Raw genomic sequence first — 16,816 nt, 5'->3', positions numbered from 1 at the left:
GCTCATGCTTGCTCTCTCTCTCAAATGAATAAGCTAAAATCTTAAAAAAAAAAAAAAACCTAATGGCAGATATGTTAAAGATTTTAAAATAGCTATCTTAAAGATGTTCAAGGAATTAAAGGAAGATGTGGAGGAACTCAAGAAGACAGTGTGTGTGAACAAAATGGAAATATCAATAAAGAGATAGAAAACCTAAAAAGAAACCAGAAAGAAATTCTGTAGTTGAAAAGTACAATAATTGAAATGAAAAATTCAGTAGAGGGATTCAAAGACAGATTTGAGCAGGCAGAAGAAAGAATCAGTGAACTTGAGTGTAGGACAATGGAATATTTCAAGTCTGAGACAGGGAAAATAAAGGTTGGAGAAAAGCAAACAGAACCTTAGAGACCTGTGGGATGCCATCAAGTGAACCAGTACTCAAGTGTGGGAGTCCCAAAAGGAGGAGAGACAGAGAAAGGAGGAGTGAGAGTATTTGAAGAAATATTGGTGGACATTTGGGTTGTTTCCAAGTTGTGGCTGAAAACTTTCCAAATTAGATGGAAGACATGAATATAAACAGCCAGGAAGCTCAACAAACTCCAAATAAAATGGACTCAAAGAGACTCATACTGAGACACATTATAACCAAACTTTCAGAAGCCAAAGAGAAAATCTTGACAGCAGCAAGAGAAGCAAATCATCACATACAAAGGAACCTCGGTAAGATTACCGGCAGATTTCTCATCAGGAACTTTGGAGGCCAGAAGACAGAGGGCCAATATATTCAAAGTGTTAAAAGAAAGAAACTGTCCACCAAGAATCCTATATCCAGAAAAACTGTTCTTCAAAAGTGAGGGAGAAATTAAGACATTCCCAGATAAACAAAAGCTGAGGGGGTTTGTGACCACCAGACTTGCCCTGCAAGAAATGCTCAAGGGAGTTTTGCAAAGTGAAATGAAAGGACACTAGACAGTAACTCAAAGCCATATGAAGAAATAAAGATCTCAATAAAGGAAAATACATGAGCAATTATTGGTTTTTAAGATTTTATTTATTTATTTATTTATTTAAGAGAGAGAGTGCGAGTGCGCGCGAGCCCAGGGAGGGACGGGGGTAGGCAGAGGGACAAGGGTTGCTGTATGTATCAATAGTTCATTCCTTTTTTCTTTACTGAGTAGTATTCCATTATAAAGATATATTATTATCTATTCTTTCACTGTTGGGCATTTGAGTTGTTTTCAGTTTGGGGCTCTTATAAATAAAGCTATTATGAACATTTGTATAAAAATCTTTGTATGGACATATGCTTTTGGTTTTTTTGGGTGGGGAGTGGTAGTACTTTGGAAAGGAAAGGCTGAATCCTGTGGTAACTGTATGTTTAATTTTTAAAGAAACTTCCTAAGATTGGGAACAAAGCAAAATGTCCATTCTCGCTACTTTTATTCATTATACTAGAAATCCTAACCGGTACAATAAGGACGGAAGAAGAAATAAGGGGCGCCTGGGTGGCTCAGATGGTTAAGTGTCTGCCTTCAGCTCAGGTCATGATCCCAGGGTCCTGGGATCAAGCCCCACATCGGGCTCCTGGCTCAGTGGGGAGCCTGCTTCTCCCTCACTGTCTGCCTCTCCCCCTGCTCATGCTCTCTCTTTCTGTCTGTATCTCTGTGTCTCAAATGAATAAATAAAATCTTAAAAAGAAAGAAAGAAAAGAAATAAAAGGCCTACGTATTGGAAAGGAAAAAATAAAACTGTCCCTACTTGCAGATGACATGATTGTTTAGAAAAATTCCATGGAATCTACAAAAATTCCATGGAATCTACAAAAAACTGCTAGAACTAATAAATGAATTTAGCAAGGTTGTAGTATATAGATCTGAGATGGCTTAGGCTTGTAAGCCCCTTGCAACCGAGGTTATTTGAGAACTGCAGTGGGCTTAAGGAAAATCAGGCAGGCCTGGTTTAGGAGGAGAAAATGTTCTCTTCCCCTTTAACTCACGTTGCAAGTTCTGAATGCCCGGTTTTGCAGGGAGCGGCTCTTGCGTATACTCTTTCATAGGGGCGTGTTGTTCCCAGAAGGAGGGTGGCCAGAATCGTTCCGGGTTTAGGCTTGATCAAAACAGGATATAGTTTGTTCTTGTTTCTTCTTGCATGTCTTAGATTGTTCTCGCTGTGCCTCGTGTGCTTTCTTTCAAAGATATTGATGTGATCATTTTTCTTAGCTAAAAGTACATATTGTCATGTTGATTTGATTACTGCAAGTATATAGCTGTGTGGGAAATAAACGGCAGCATGCAGTTGCAAGTGCTGCCTTTGCTCTGCATCCCCTGTGTCCTGATTCTTTCGCGACCCTTACCCAGGGACCCCAACGCACTAGACGTTGACATAGATCAACATGCAAAAATCAATTGCATTTATTCTATATACTAGCAATGAAAAATTGAAAACTGAAATTCTAAAAGTACTATTTACAATAGTTCAAAAAGGTGAAATGAATATGAATCTAATGATATATGTACAGCATCTGTAGCCTGAAAACTTATGAAACTAGGATTCTTATACATTGCTGGTGGTAATAAAAAATTATACAAGCACTCTGAAAAACAGTTTCTCCATTTCTTGTAAAGTTAAACAAACTCTTGCCTTATGACCCAGCAATCCTATTCCTAAGTATTTATCTTAGAGATAAAATTATATGTTTATCAAAAAACCTGTACAATAAATGTTCATAGCAGTTTAATTCATTACTGCCCCAAACGAGAAACAACCCAAACATCTTCAATGGCTTAATGGATAAACTGGAGTATGTCCATACAATGGAATGATATTTGTCCATAAAAAGGAATAAACGTCAATACACATACAACATGGATGAATCCCAGAGGCACGAATAGTGAGTGAAAGTAGCTGGTCTCAAAGGTTCCATACTGTGTGGTTCCATTTCTATGCCATTTTCAAAAAGGCAAATGTATAGTGATAGAGAACAGATCCATGGTTGTCTATGATTGGGATGAGGGGAGGATGGGGCTACAAAGGAGTAGAATGAGGGAGTTTTGGGGTGAATGAACTTTTGTATTTTGATTGTGGTATTAACTTTTACAAGTGATTTTGTTGCGAAAGAAATTTTTTTTAACATAGTGCTGTGGTTTAATAAGTGTTGACCATCCAAAGAAGAGGTCTGCCGTTTTGCTTATCCATTCCCTTAGTAATGGATATTTAAGTCACCTCCAGCTCTTCACCAGAGACATACAGTGCGATTATATAAATTGTATTCCTAAAGTTCTGCACATAGAGCAAGAAACAGATTTAATGCCCAATAAATTATTACTTTAGTTAACATTAAATAATAGTAAAACAACTTAAACAACTAGTTTCCTAGCTCCTGATCAAAACTGACCTCCTACTCTGACATCACTGCCCCAAACCAGGATTTGTTCACATGGCCACTATAACACTATTAAGGAAATAGGGAGAGGGATCTTCAAATTCTTACCTTTTTTCAGTGCCCACCCTTCCTAAACTTCTGCCTCTTTTCTTCTCTACCCTCTAGAAACTCACTGCTTTTTTCCTCCACATTAGCATCAAGTTTAAGGTAATTGGCTGCAGTTGGTGGTAGTCAGTTTAGTTGTTGGAGAGGAGTGTGTATGTGTTTAGGGGAAATTTGGTTCACTTCAATAAGCAGTTCTGGAAGAAACCATAGCATCAGTTTGCTGGTCACATCTTATGGGTGCTGTTGTAAAGCTGTTGGAAACAAGGCCTGTGCCTGAGGTGCTGTTACCTTGTCAGGAGAGACGATACTTTGTGTGGGAAACAGAAAAATACTGAAGTAAGATGGCTGAATGTGCTGGGGCTCTGTGGAGGGAGAGCGTGGGTGTCAGAGAAGTCAGGAAAGGTCTGCTAGAATTGGCAGGGAGATGTCTAGTGGGGCTCTCATGGATAGGTAGGTGGGAATGGGAGATGGAATTTCAGGGAGGGAAGAACATGAACCAGAGCCCTGGAGAGAGCAGTATGGGTGAGGATAGAGGCTAAATCCAGACAGATGAACAAATAGGTGTATGGCAGGATTATATTTCGTTTTAACTGTTGTCTCCCCACTCTCCAATTCTTTATACCACTTCTCTTACTCCTTGTCCCTCAGTTAGTAGGGCATTATCTAGAAATGCAAAGAGCCAGAAATATCTTAACGTTCAGCCTTGAAGTTTTAAAGTAGGCTTATGTAAAGTGAGACAGAGACAATAATTCTGAAGGCCTAACTTTTGATTTGATAGACCTGGAATTTTCAAGTTCCTCGAAAGGCCTTATGGCATGATTGTTGCAAAACCATAGATTTGAGAAGAATGTGTGATAGTGGTCTGTGTAAGGTGGATGATATAACTCCCAAGGGCTAGGCCCCATCTCTTCCCTAGTACCTGGGGAGGAAGCAGTTCCCTGTGCGATGATCTTTTCTCCAGATCTTGGGGGAATTTCATCAGCCAAATGGGACGCCTCCACAACCCAGAGTCCTGAAGCACTGCAGTGGGACTTGAGAGCTGTTGGAAGAGGCCCTGAAGTAGCTGAGAGAGGAATGGCAGACCCGAGAGGGCCCATGTGGATGACCATCAGTGCCCAGACAGGGTTGGAGGTTCCCAGTGGACGCCAGCAGGAATGGAAGCCAAGTACCAGGCATCAGCAGGAATGTGGACATGAGCAGCAGAGAGGCAAAAATGAGACAGTTACCTCCTTCCCACCAGTCCTGTAGCCAAGCCCTGGGCAAGGAGAGTGGAAAGGGAGAAAGCCCTGAGGTGGCTGAGTTTATTCAAACTGGTTAAGTTTCTGCCTACCGCTGGGTCAGATGAGGGATTCTTACAACCAAAGTATCATAAAAATAAGCAATATATTAAAATACTTTTATATTATGTATATTTATGTAAATATATTATTATATTTGAGTTTGTGGCCTGAGAAATTTGCCCGTGCCGCTGAAGTTCTTTGGCATATGATACATATAATTTTTAAAATACCAAAATAATCCACAAAATTTCCAAATTTTGGAAAATTGTATCATTCTTCCATTCACTCAGGGATTTCTCTTGTAACTCTCTTCAGTGCAATCAGAAAGCCATTCTTCGGGGTGCCTGGGTGGCTCAGTCATTAGGCGTCTGCCTTCGGCTCAGGTCATGATCCCAGGGTCCTGGGATCGAGCCCCGCGTTGGGCTCCCTGCTCGGCCAGGAGCCTGCTTCTCCCTCTCCCACTCCCCCTGCTTGTGTTCCCTCTCTAGCTGTCTCTCTCTCTCTCTCTGTCAAATAAATAAAATAAAATCTTTAAAAAAAAAAAGAAAAAAGAAAGCCATTCTTCTATGGGAAACATCTAGTTGGCTTGTTTTTGTTTTTGCCCTAGATGGCATTTACCAGTCATGGTTCTGAATGCTTATTATTTCAGAGACTTAAATGCCCCCTCATTAAATTCAAATTTGATTTGTTTGTGCTTTCTCCTGCAAACTGACATGATGGGAAACTGGATGCCTAGGGACAAAGATAAAGTATTAGCTGGAGTGCGTCTTTAACTCAAAGAGTTGATTTAGAACCAGACAACTTTCTAGAAAGAACTTGGATAGACTATGCTATGGCCAAACTCCCCTGTCCTTTGTCCTTTGTAGGAGTCAGTAGTTTTCATTAAGTCTTCTTCCACCCCTGGTGCAGTTGGCTATGTCAGTTAAACCACAATAAAACTATTTAAATAAAATAATAAATGTCTATTCCCCCTTATCCTCTCCCCACCTTTTACTTTTTCCTATGTGGCTCCTATATCATTGGAGTCTTTTATAATAAGATGGGTTTTATGTGTTCTTGCATAATAAGCAGAGAAACTAAAAACAAATCTTCCCCCCAAGAGTCCTAGGCCCCAGTTTTCATACCCTGCTGAGCCCCAGCTGCCTCTTATGTTCCCTGTGTCCACTGAAGATGCATGAAGTAAGCAGCAGAGAAGGAAAGGAATGATGTAAAGGGACAAGAGACAGGACAGAGGAGATGGGGTCTATTTTAACAGAACTTGGAGTCTGATTTTTCAAAATCTGCCATACCTCCCAGGGAAATATTAGAACAAAACAGCCAACTGTGGCCTTAAGGTTGGGCTCAGAGTGCTCTGAAGGAGGCTAATGCTGATCTCTTGCCCAGCTAACAAGAAAAAGTGACCAATCAGAGTGAAAGGAAAACCAGACTTTAGGTCCAAGTATCAAAGTTCTGGTCTTGCTTTGCCCATAGCTATGTCAGTGTGAGACACTCAAGTTTTCCAGATCTCTGTTTCCTGCAAAATGTGTGGGTTGGAGACAATGAATTTTAAGGGCCCTTTCAGCACTAAAATTCCACTTCTAGTCTTGGGTTATACACCAATCACAGCAGAAACTTTATTAGAAATATAAAATACATCTACAGGAACTCTCTCTGTTCTTAGCTCTCCACTTGCTCCTCAACTTGTTGATGACCAGCAGTCAGGAGGGGTGTCCTGCGGTCCAGGACAAGAAGCACCTCCTCAGGAACAATGGACAAGTTACTGCAGCAACATCAGCAGCACTAGTTCTAACCTCCAAACCGAAACAGGAAGCCAGGTGGCCCCATTTTCAGTATTTCGGGGGTGAAGGAGAGACTGATGTGGACAGATTTCCTCCACCCACATGGGCCCTACTGTAAAGATCCCAGACATCAGCCTGCAACCAATTATGGATGTACAGCCTTTGACCTCCAAAAATGAGCTGATGCCTCCTATGGAACAAGAAAGGATGGGGAGATACATGGATGTTTTAGGAAGTCAGAGAGGAATCAGTCCTTCCTCATTCCCCAAACCCCGAGTGTCAGAACCCCTTGGGATCCACCCAGATGTCTGGTTTTCCAGCCTCTGAAACCACCGGATGTTCAGTTTACCTCCAGTGATCTGAAGTCTTCCTTGATAGCACTGAATTGTATCATTGGGGCAGGGAAGAGAAGGAGCATTCAGACAGGTCCCCAAAGCCACACAGGTTGGGCAGTGGAGGCGTGGTGACATACTGGGAGCTAGAGGGAGAAACAGAGGGCAATTAGGGTATGTCCTGCCTCTGGACTTGTCTCTTCTTGCTTCCCTCTCTTCCCCAAGTCTTTGCTGCTGCCACCCCACAATCAAGGCCTATCACTGCAACCTTGCCATGCCTCTCCAACTGATTCTCTCTGCTATCAGAACCCATCCAACATGACTTCCAAACTGTGTGCTTAGGTGTGGAGACAGACATGAAAAGGACACAGTTCCTGCCACTGAGATCACCATCTAGAAGAAGGTCATGCCAGTAATTATAGTACATCTCAGTAGGCACTGTGTCCAAGGTATGATGGCAAAGGAATGGAGGGGTATCTAACCACCTGGAAGAATCTGCTAACTATTTTCACAGAGTGGACACCTGAGTTGAGGTGGAGGGTGAACAGAGGTTAGCTGAGTGAAAATGGGGGTTGGGGTGGGTAGCAAAGTAAACAGCAAGGACAAAGGCTGGGAGGTGTGAGCAGCTTGGTGGATTTCGGGGACTGTGAGACACTGCAGTGTTGGTATTCAGCTGGTAGGCACGGATAGGGGTGGACGGGTTTTTTATGGCCAGCATCCCTTCTGAGTGGCCAGTACTGTATCTGTTGTTATGTATTTTGACTACTGGCCCCAGCTGAAACACAACGGACAGGGAAGGAAGAGAAGGAAGTGAGCTGGAAAGTTAGGCAGGGCCAGACTGCCGTAGGGCCTGGCCAGCTCGGGGAAGCAGTCACTGCCAGACTGATTATGCCACACCATCCTGCTTGGAAACCTCCACTGACCCTTTATTGCTTCATCAACACAAAACCCAGCTTGACACCTCAGCCTTCACTGACAGCCCGGTGCTCTGAGCAGTGTTGAGACCCCACCCACGGTAACAATTTAGAAAAAGGCAGGCAAAGGCTCTGAGGTTCTTTTGTGTATGGCCCCACTGGGCCTGAGCCAAGTAAGAACACAGAGAGGAAGAGCCGCCATCCTCTCAGGGGTTTACCGAGCTTCCCTCAGGGCGCACGTCTCACCTCCCCACGCACCCTGCGTCTCCTCCTCCTTCCACAGCTCCAGTAAGTTCTGCCTGCTGTTGCACAAGGGCTCCTCACAGTAGCTGCTGTAGGAGACTGTGATTATGCCTGGGGGTGGGGAGTGCTGGACATACATTATCGCCTGCGTCCCGTCTGCCACGCAGCCCTTAGTGCCCAACACGGCTGTCTTGGCCCCTGTTCGGAGACAGGAGGGAAAGAAAGGGGATGGTGGGCCTATGGTTTGGCCCCAGGGGAGGGGGAACAGCCCTGCCCACAACGTACCCTTCCCCCACCCGACCCAACCGCCCTTTCTCGCTTTACCTGCTTTAATCATCAGAAGGGATTCCTGGCACAGTGACCCATTGTCACAAGTCTCAACGTTCTCTGTGGTCCAATTAAACGTCTTCCTTGGGTCCTCTTCTACACTCATCCATGTGCCCTTGTGACAGTGCAAATTTTGCTCCACTGGGGAGGAAATGAGACCCCGGTGAAGCACCTGCCCCCACCCCCTCCGCAGTCCTCCGTCCCCAGAGGTGCATCCTCTCTGAACCAGCTCTCCCCCGGGACCCCCGTTCTTACAGGCCAAGGAGGTGGCCCCGAGGAGGAGGAGGAGGAACAGCAAACCCTGGACACGACGGGCTCCCATGGCGTCTCTCAGAGCGGCTTGCAAGAGCGGCTGCGGATCTGCGATTTGAGAGAGAAGAGGGGGCTGTTCGGCCTCACACAGCGAGGCTGCATCGACCTTCTGGCAAGTACTGTCACTGCGCGGCGCGCCGGAAGACCGAGGCCTCCACTGCCGGGGTGGCCCTGGCTGGCCTGCCAGTGTGAGCACGTTAGCACGTTTACTGTGCCTCAGTTTCCACAGCTGCAGCCCTCCGACCCAAACCCCTATTCTCCGAAGACAGAGGAGTTCAACGACCAGCACCCGCCAGCCTCGGGGTCCCGGGTGCGGCCGGACGCCCCTTCGGCCTCAGGCTCAGGAGGCCTGGTTCAAGCTGTGTCCTCCCACGCCCCGGGATCCTCGGCCCACCAGGCCCCAGGCCCCCCAGAACTCGGAGTTCTGAGATCCCAGTCCTGTTCTACCGAGGGATCCAGGGCTTTGGGTTCCAGCCGCCATTTGCCGCAGGATTCCGAGCCCCCCGGCCTCCATCCCACTCAGACCCAGGAGTCCTGCCCCCCCACCCCTCCTCTTTCCTCGGGACCCAGGAATCTGGGTCCCCAGCCCTCCTTTTCTCCTGAAGGGACCCAAATTCCACCTGGCTTTCAGATAACCTCACAAGAACCTCACGGTGCTGAAACAACGGCCCGGAACGCCCCTCTCGTTCCACTCAGCCTCGGCTTCGTCTCTCAGGCACACGGAAGGCGGGGCCAGCTTCGCCCAACAGGTTACTCGAAGCCCCATTGGTCAATGTGAAAGCATCTGATGCGCTCATTGGATGAACCCGAAGGAACGCCGCACCCCATTGGCCCTGGGGAAGCCCATTCCTGCCCGGCTTAGAAGGCACGCATGCGCAGAATGGCGAGTGGCGAGCGTGCTGGGGTTGGGGGGAGGTCGCTGTGTTCGCAGCGCCCAGTGAGCGAAGCAGGGCGGGCGGTGCGTCCTCAAACGGCCTCCCTGATCACTTTCTCTCGTTGGGCGGTGGCGTCTCTGCTTCTCCAGCCAGGCTAGGAGGTCACACCCTTGGCTGTCCTCCACTGAACTACTCTCCCTGCCCAAATCGCCTCCCGTGTTGCCAGCCTGGGCCCTGCCGCAGCACCCGCCCGATGGCCGTGGTCCCTGGGAGGCAGCTTGGCCTCGTCACCTTCCCGCGCGGCGGTTCCTGGCCAGCCCGGCGTCTCCCTCTGATCGCGTCACAGCGCCGGCCCCCTCCATGGCCTTCTGGAAGGCTGAATAGAGAAATACCGGCTTCAGAGTCACGTCCAGCCCCCCTGGCTGTGGGCATGAGCAGTGACCGCGAGGGCGCAGGTTGCCGCTGTAGCTCCCCCACGTGGCCGTGCCACTGCCACCGGGAAGACGTGGCTTTCGTGCGGATTTCTTGTTCGTGGCTGAAAACTCTATTTCATACATACGTAAGCTGTCCAGATCTATATGTAACATGAAGCAAAGGGGTCCTTGGTGTGCTCTCAGACTTGGTGCTGTTTCTGTGAGTGCTGTGGGGTAAATGAATATTTTTAATAGAGGAAATACCGCGATTAGAACCTTAAAAAAACTAGGGAGAGTTAATACAAATATAAGAGAAAGCAATTTAGCTAGATCAGGAAGAATATTATGGCCTTTTATTTATTTATTTATTTTTTTTAAGATTTTATTTATTTATTTGGGAGAGAGAGAATGAGAGACAGAGAGCACGAGCGGGAAGAGGGTCAGAGGGAGAAGCAGACTCCCCGCTGAGCAGGGAGCCCGATGTGGGACTCGATCCCGGGACTCCGGGATCATGACCTGAGCCGAAGGCAGTCGCTTAACCAACTGAGCCACCCAGGCGCCCTATGGCCTTTTAGAATCCACCAAAAAATGTTTTCAAAGATGAAATAACCCAGGATAAAGGAGTTACAATTAGGTTATATCGTAGCCCCCAATTATTTCATGTTTTAACATTCCGAACACTAAGAATCGGCATGTGATTCCGGGAGGGGATGAGAAATATTTAGGTGTCAGATGCCTTTACATCCTGGGGCTATAGGACAGGGTGCGTTGGGATCATTAGGAGGCAGGAAAGGATGAAGCACCTTACAGAAGGACCATGGCCAATCCCATCCTTGCCCCAGCAACCTGACCAGGGCAGTGCCCACAGATTTCAGGGGAGGAGGTCTCTCTGTGTGATGGTAGTGAGCAGGGCTGATTCTGTCCTCACTGTCTGGCTGGCATATTCTGGAAGCTTTGGCAGTTCTTAGAATAACCGAAGGGACTGTCTTGATTGATGCCCTTTAACAAGGAACAGACTTACAGGATAGACAGTTTTTAGTGCTCCCTGTGGTTTGGGCACCGCCTCCAGGAGCAAAGTAAGAGAGAAGATAGTAAGAAATTCACTTCAAATACTGGGTCCCTGATGTCTGGCCCCCAGTTCTCTCATCTCTCAGGAATCTGTGGGTCCATGTTGCCAGCCCCCTCCTTCCTCAGACCCAGGAGTCCAGACTCCCAGCCCCCTCCTCCTTCAGACTCAGGAGTCCAGGTCCCCAGCCCCCTCCTCCCTCAGACCCAGGAGTCCAGGCCCCCAGCCCCTCCTCCCTCAGACCCAGGAGTCCAGGCCCCCAGCCCCCTCCTCCTTCAGACTCAGGAGTCCAGGCCCCCAGCCCCCTCCTCCCTCAGACCCAGGAGTCCAGGTCCCCAGCCCCCTCCTCCTTCAGACTCAGGAGTCCAGGCCCCCAGCCCCCTCCTCCCTCAGACCCAGGAGTCCAGGTCCCCAGCCCCCTCCTCCCTCAGACTCAGGAGTCCAGGTCCCAGCCCCCTCCTCCCTCAGACTCAGGAGTCCAGGCCCCCAGCCCCCTCCTCCCTCAGACCCAGGAGTCCAGGCCCCCAGCCCCCTCCTCCCTCAGACCCAGGAGTCCAGGCCCCCAGCCCCCTCCTCCCTCAGACTCAGGAGTCCAGGCCCCCAGCCCCCTCCTCCCTCAGACCCAGGAGTCCAGGACCCCAGCCCCCTCCTCCCTCAGACTCAGGAGTCCAGGTCCCCAGCCCCCTCCTCCTTCAGACTCAGGAGTCCAGGCCCCCAGCCCCCTCCTCCCTCAGACCCAGGAGTCCAGGTCCCCAGCCCCCTCCTCCCTCAGACTCAGGAGTCCAGGCCCCCAGCCCCCTCCTCCTTCAGACTCAGGAGTCCAGGCCCCCAGCCCCCTCCTCCCTCAGACCCAGGAGTCCAGACTCCCAGCCCCCTCCTCCTTCAGACTCAGGAGTCCAGGTCCCCAGCCCCCTCCTCCCTCAGACTCAGGAGTCCAGGTCCCCAGCCCCCGCCTCCCTCAGACTCAGGAGTCCAGGCCCCCAGCCCCCTCCTCCCTCAGACTCAAGAGTCCAGGCCCCCAGCCCCCTCCTCCCTCAGACCCAGGAATCAGGCCCCTGGTCCTCTCCTCCCTCAGACTCAGGGGTCCAGGTCCCAGCCTACTGTCATCTGGACCCAGCAATCCAAGTCACTACCCCCCTCATTTAGGTGTCAGATGCCTTTACATCCTGGGGCTATAGGACAGGGTGCGTTGGCAGAGAGACCTTGTCCTCTTTCTGTGAGTGCTGTGGTGTCCAAACATAAAATAAAGTACCCTTTGTGTACTTTCAGAAGTGGTACTATTCCTAGAAGTTAAGCTATAAATGAATATTTATTTATTTATTTATTTATTTATTTATTTATTTAATTTATTTTTTTTAAAGATTTTTATTTATTTATTTAACAGAGATAGAGAGAGAGCACAAGTAGGCAGAGCGGCAGACAGAGGGAGAGGGAGAAGCAGGCTCTCCGCCGAGCAGGGAGCCCGATGCGGGGCTCGATCCCAGGACCCTGGGATCATGATCTGAGCTGAAGGCAGCCGCTTAACCGACTGAGCCACTCAGGCGCCCCTAAATGAATATTTATTTATTTATTTATTTATTTATTTATTTTAAAGATTTTATTTATTTATTTGAGAGAGAGAGAATGAGAGACAGAGAGCATGAGAGGGAGGAGGGTCAGAGGGAGAAGCAGACTCCCTGCCGAGCAGGGAGCCCGATGCGGGACTCGATCCCGGGACTCCAGGATCATGACCTGAGCCGAAGGCAGTTGCTTAACCAACCGAGCCACCCAGGCGCCCAATGAATATTTATTTTTAATAGAGAAAATGCCTCAGTCAGAATGGTGTTAGTAAAAGCTCTTAATTTTACATAAAAATATATTAAAAACTTTCAGTTGGGGACAGTTAATATTAAGTATAATTATTAATATATTATTAACAAAAACATTAAGAATAGTTAGTATAAATATGAAGAGGTAGTTCTGGTCCCAAGGACCCTGTCCCTTAGGCCCTGGGACCCTCCCTCATCCCTTCCCGTCTCTCTGACTAGCGCTTGCCCTGCCTCCAGGCCTGACCCCACAGCTGGCTTCTAGCTCCTATAGTGAAGATCATCCTAAATTGACTCTTGGCCTGTGGATTTGTTTTCTGGGGCTGCCATTACTAAGTACCACAGCCTGGGAGGCTTACACAACGGAAAGGTATTATCATCACACTTCTGGAGGCTGGAAGCCCAAAGTCAAGGTGTTGGCAGGGTTGGTTCCTTCTGAGGGCTGGGAGGGAAGGATCTGTCCCAGACCTCTCTCCTTGGCTTGTGGATGGCTGTCTTCTCTCCGAGTCTTCACATCCTCTGCCCTCTATGTGTGTTTGTGTGCAGATTTTTCCCTTTGAATAAGGACACCAGTCATACGGGATTGGGTCCCACCTTAATGACCTCATCTTCATTTGATTACCTCTGTAAAGACTTTATCTCTAAATAAGGTCACTTTCTGAGGTCCTGGGGGTCAGGACCTCAACATATGAATTTGGAAGGGGGGGAGACACAATTCAAGCCATCATAGATTGAGAGAGATGTGTGTTGCAGTTGAAGTAGTGAGTACAGAATAGTGTACTCGCATGCCCCACCGGCCAAGCCAGCCAGGCACCCCCCTCAAATGGTATCTAAAAAAATATTTCACTTTCCAGTTGTTCATTGCTAATATCTGGAAATATTTAAGAATATGTAGTATAGAATAATATAGAATATTTAAATTTTATTAGCTTGGGTATAGACTTCACTCTAGGGCTGGTTTAGCCTTGCTCCTAAGGTACAATTTTTCTAGGGTCTCTACTGAATGTCCTGTGTCTTCAACAAGGTCTCTCTGCCCTGGTTTCTTGGAATTTGAATGTTTTCCCTTTCAGAGTGGGTTTTGGACGTTGTTCCACATACAGCTCCCTGGAAGGTTTTTCACAAGCTTAGATGAGGGGCTTTTTTTTTTTTTTCCTTTTCTATTCTAAAGTAAATTGCCTGTATGTATCTGCTTGCTTGACCCTAGTCAGGGAGGGAGCATGGCATTTTTATTTGCCATGTGTGTTTTTAATTCATTTTTGGCATTGTAAAGATGGCCCCAACCTACTTCTATATAAAGTAATACAAAAGCAGGCATTCAGAGTTAGTGTGGGTTTAAAATTGTATTCACTGATGTAAACAAAGTAATAGTAAATCTTTCTTTAGGTTCAGTTTTTTATTTTTTTATTTTAATTTTTTTTAAAGATTGCATTTATTTATTAGAGAGAGAGAGTGCGCACCAGGGGGGTGGGAGGCAGATGGAGAGGGAGAAGCAGATTTCCTGCTGTGCATGGAGCCCGACATGGGGCTCAATCCCATGACCCCGAGATCATGACCTGAGCGGAAATCAAGAGTCAGACGCTTAACTGACTAAGCCACCCAGGCACCCCACTGGATGTACTTTTCAAGTGTGTGGGGGGACACGTCGGGCTTGATGGATGCCTCCAGGCCCCAGTGGACATCGTGAGGATCGTGTTCTGCTGGATGGACTGCCCCCACCTCTCCTCTCTGGCGTCTCGCACGAGCTGGGACCAACCCGAACCCGTCCCAGCGCCCCCTCTCAGCGCCTTAACTGCACACATAATTCCAGGATTCACTTCCGGTCTTCACAGAGGCTCAGCCTGCACACATCTCCTTCTATTAAAGGTCTTTCCTGCCACGTGGGTGCTGCAGCAAGAATCATGAGAGTCACTACTGAATCTTTGGTCCCCCCTGCCCCACGTGGACTCTGTCACCCAAACCTCTCCAGGTCCCCCACCTGCCCCGACATTTCTCCTATTTCTCTACCACTTTCTCCTCCACCGTGACCACGAGTCCAAATTGTCATTTCCTACGTGGACCTGGCAGGGTCTAACCAGCCTTGCAGGGCGTGAGGTTCCTTTGCCATAACAAATTACCACAACCGCAGTGGCTTCACACAACACAACCTGTTAATCCTAGAGTTTTGTAGGTCAGAAGCCTGACACAGAGCCACAGGGATCGCCCAAGACAGTCTCCCCATTTAAAGGCCAGCCTAGTAACAACCTTAATTCCCCGTTGCCTTGTCCAGTCACGTATTCACAGGCTCTGGGGAGCAGGGTGTGGACATTCTTGGGGGTCACTCTTCTGCCTATGACAGCTTCCACTGTCTCCTCTCTCTGGGGTCTTCTCTGCGCGGCAAGCAGAGCGATACCACTAGAATAACTTCATGTAAACAGATCATGTCGCTTCTAGAAAACAGATCAAACAATGAATAAACAGTCCCTTTAGACACGTCTGACTGCACTTCGAATAAGACACAGGGTCCCTCATGTGGCCTCCAAAGCCCTGCATGATGGACCCCCAGGCTTCAGGCGCACTGGCCGCTCCAGGTTTGAGGGGAGGTGGGTGTGAGTAGAGAGGGTGGGTCTCCCTGTCCTTTCATTCCTGGGGGTAGATCCCCTTTCTTGTAATTGTGTGGTGGGGTCATGAAGACTCAAACCTCCATGTAGCTCTTTACCTCTGTAAAGACCTCATTTGAATGATGAGGCAAAAGAGCCAGGACACGGCAGGCTGCACATTTCCAGGTGGCCCCAGGAGAGATGCCCCGCTGGGTGGTTGCTCCACGCACACCCTCTCCCCTCCATGGTCTCTCTTGAGCCAGGTCCTTCCTCTGGGTCTTCAGATGCATCAGGTGCCTTCATCCCTGCCCACGTGGACCCGGGAGGGCAGCCCCTGCACGGAAGGTCCCTCAGGCCACCAGCAGGGGGGAGGCCGGGGCTTCGTGGACCCAAGCTGCAGACTCGTACAAAAAGGGAAGGTCCTTGGGGCGCCTGGGTGGCTCAGTCGTTAGGCGTCTGCCTTTGGCTCAGGTCATGATCCCAGGGTCCTGGGATCGAGCCCCGCATCGGGCTCCCTGCTCCGCGGGAAGCTTGCTTCTCCCTCTCTGACTCCCCCTCCTTGTGTTCCCTCTCTCGTTGTCTCTCTCTCTCTGTCAAATAAATAAAATAAAATAAAAAAATCTTTAAAAAAAAAAAAAAAGGGAAGGTCCGCTCAACAAGCCCAGGCCTGGTGAGCCCATCGTGGCTACCACGTCCCAGGGCTGCGTGGGGGTCAGAAACTGTGGTAAGAAATCCGGTCTCTTAATGTGAACCCCAAGGGTACCCTTGAGCCCAGAAAGAGGACAGGCCCCAGAGCACCATCTGGCTCTCTTGGGTGAGGATGGTTGATATTCCAAGAAGCAGTTGCTCTGGTCCCTTTCCTGTGACTTTGCAGCTCTGCCCACTCGGAGGGGTTCCCTCCATGCCTATCCTGGAGCCCGTGAGTGGGAGGAACCAAGAGGCATGTTTTGTGCCCTCTGCAAAGTGTCCTCTTTGCCCTCACCGTTTGTTACCACCATGAGTGACTCTCCTCCTCTCTCCTCTGCACTGCCTGCTAGACGCTTCCCCTTTAGGGTGCTAATTCTATTTAGTATTTCAGAAAAGGCAAAGGCTTTCTTAAACACAAGGGAGCTCCCATGGCCTCACAGAGCACCTGACTCAGGAGCTTCCCAACCTGCTCATCTAAGGTGTCTCCCTCCACACCGTCCCCTGTCCTCATTCTTCCTTTTTTGATTTCCATTATTTTAAACTTCATTTTTAATTAAAACACATTTTTCTTAGTATAGGCTCCATGCCCAGCATGGAGCCCAACGCGGGGCTGGAACACAAACCCTGAGATCAAAACCTGAGCTGAGATCAAGAGTTGGATGCTTAACCAACTGAGCCACCCAAGAACTTCTATTTTTATTTTTTAAAGTAAGCTTGAGACCACCACCTAGAGACAAGAGTC

At 48.4% G+C, this 16,816-nt stretch overlaps 1 protein-coding gene across 6 annotated transcripts; it reads right to left on the bottom strand.

Annotated features, from left to right (window-relative positions):
- Positions 1 to 6,334: 6,334 nt before the first annotated feature.
- Positions 6,335 to 9,921, bottom strand: TEX101 (testis expressed 101). Of its 6 annotated transcripts, none has more exons than XM_036107336.2 (6): positions 9,819 to 9,921; positions 8,596 to 8,700; positions 8,338 to 8,481; positions 8,017 to 8,211; positions 6,874 to 7,002; positions 6,335 to 6,714 (listed from the first exon to the last, which is right to left on the bottom strand). In XM_036107336.2, the coding sequence occupies exons 2-6, from the start codon at positions 8,660 to 8,662 to the stop codon at positions 6,503 to 6,505; spliced, it is 747 nt and encodes a 248-aa protein (XP_035963229.1). In that variant the 5' UTR covers positions 8,663 to 8,700; positions 9,819 to 9,921; the 3' UTR covers positions 6,335 to 6,502. The 6 variants fall into 6 exon arrangements, with proteins under 6 accessions (XP_035963229.1, XP_035963224.1, XP_035963228.1 ...); XM_036107331.2 differs by lacking the exon at positions 9,819 to 9,921 and adding an exon at positions 9,289 to 9,423; XM_036107335.2 differs by lacking the exon at positions 9,819 to 9,921 and adding an exon at positions 9,305 to 9,412.
- Between the last annotated feature and the right edge of the window lie 6,895 nt (positions 9,922 to 16,816).

The sequence above is a fragment of the Halichoerus grypus genome, chromosome 15 (assembly GCF_964656455.1).
Source record: "Halichoerus grypus chromosome 15, mHalGry1.hap1.1, whole genome shotgun sequence".
NCBI lineage: Eukaryota > Metazoa > Chordata > Mammalia > Carnivora > Phocidae > Halichoerus > Halichoerus grypus.
This window is presented reverse-complemented; position numbering and strand designations above follow the sequence as displayed.

Bases quoted from the DNA above. Each gene is read 5' to 3' on its own strand.
- TEX101 (XM_036107336.2), bottom strand. From the start codon at position 8,662: ATGGGAGCCCGTCGTGTCCAGGGTTTGCTGTTCCTCCTCCTCCTCCTC. The intron at 7,003-8,016 runs GTGAGACGTGCG...TTCTCCCTCTAG, and splicing joins GACGCAGGGTGCGTGGGGAG to CTCCCAGTATGTCACCACGC. The intron at 6,715-6,873 runs GTAAACTGAACA...CTTGTTCCATAG, and splicing joins AAGACTTCAGATCACTGGAG to GAGGCATCAGCTCATTTTTG.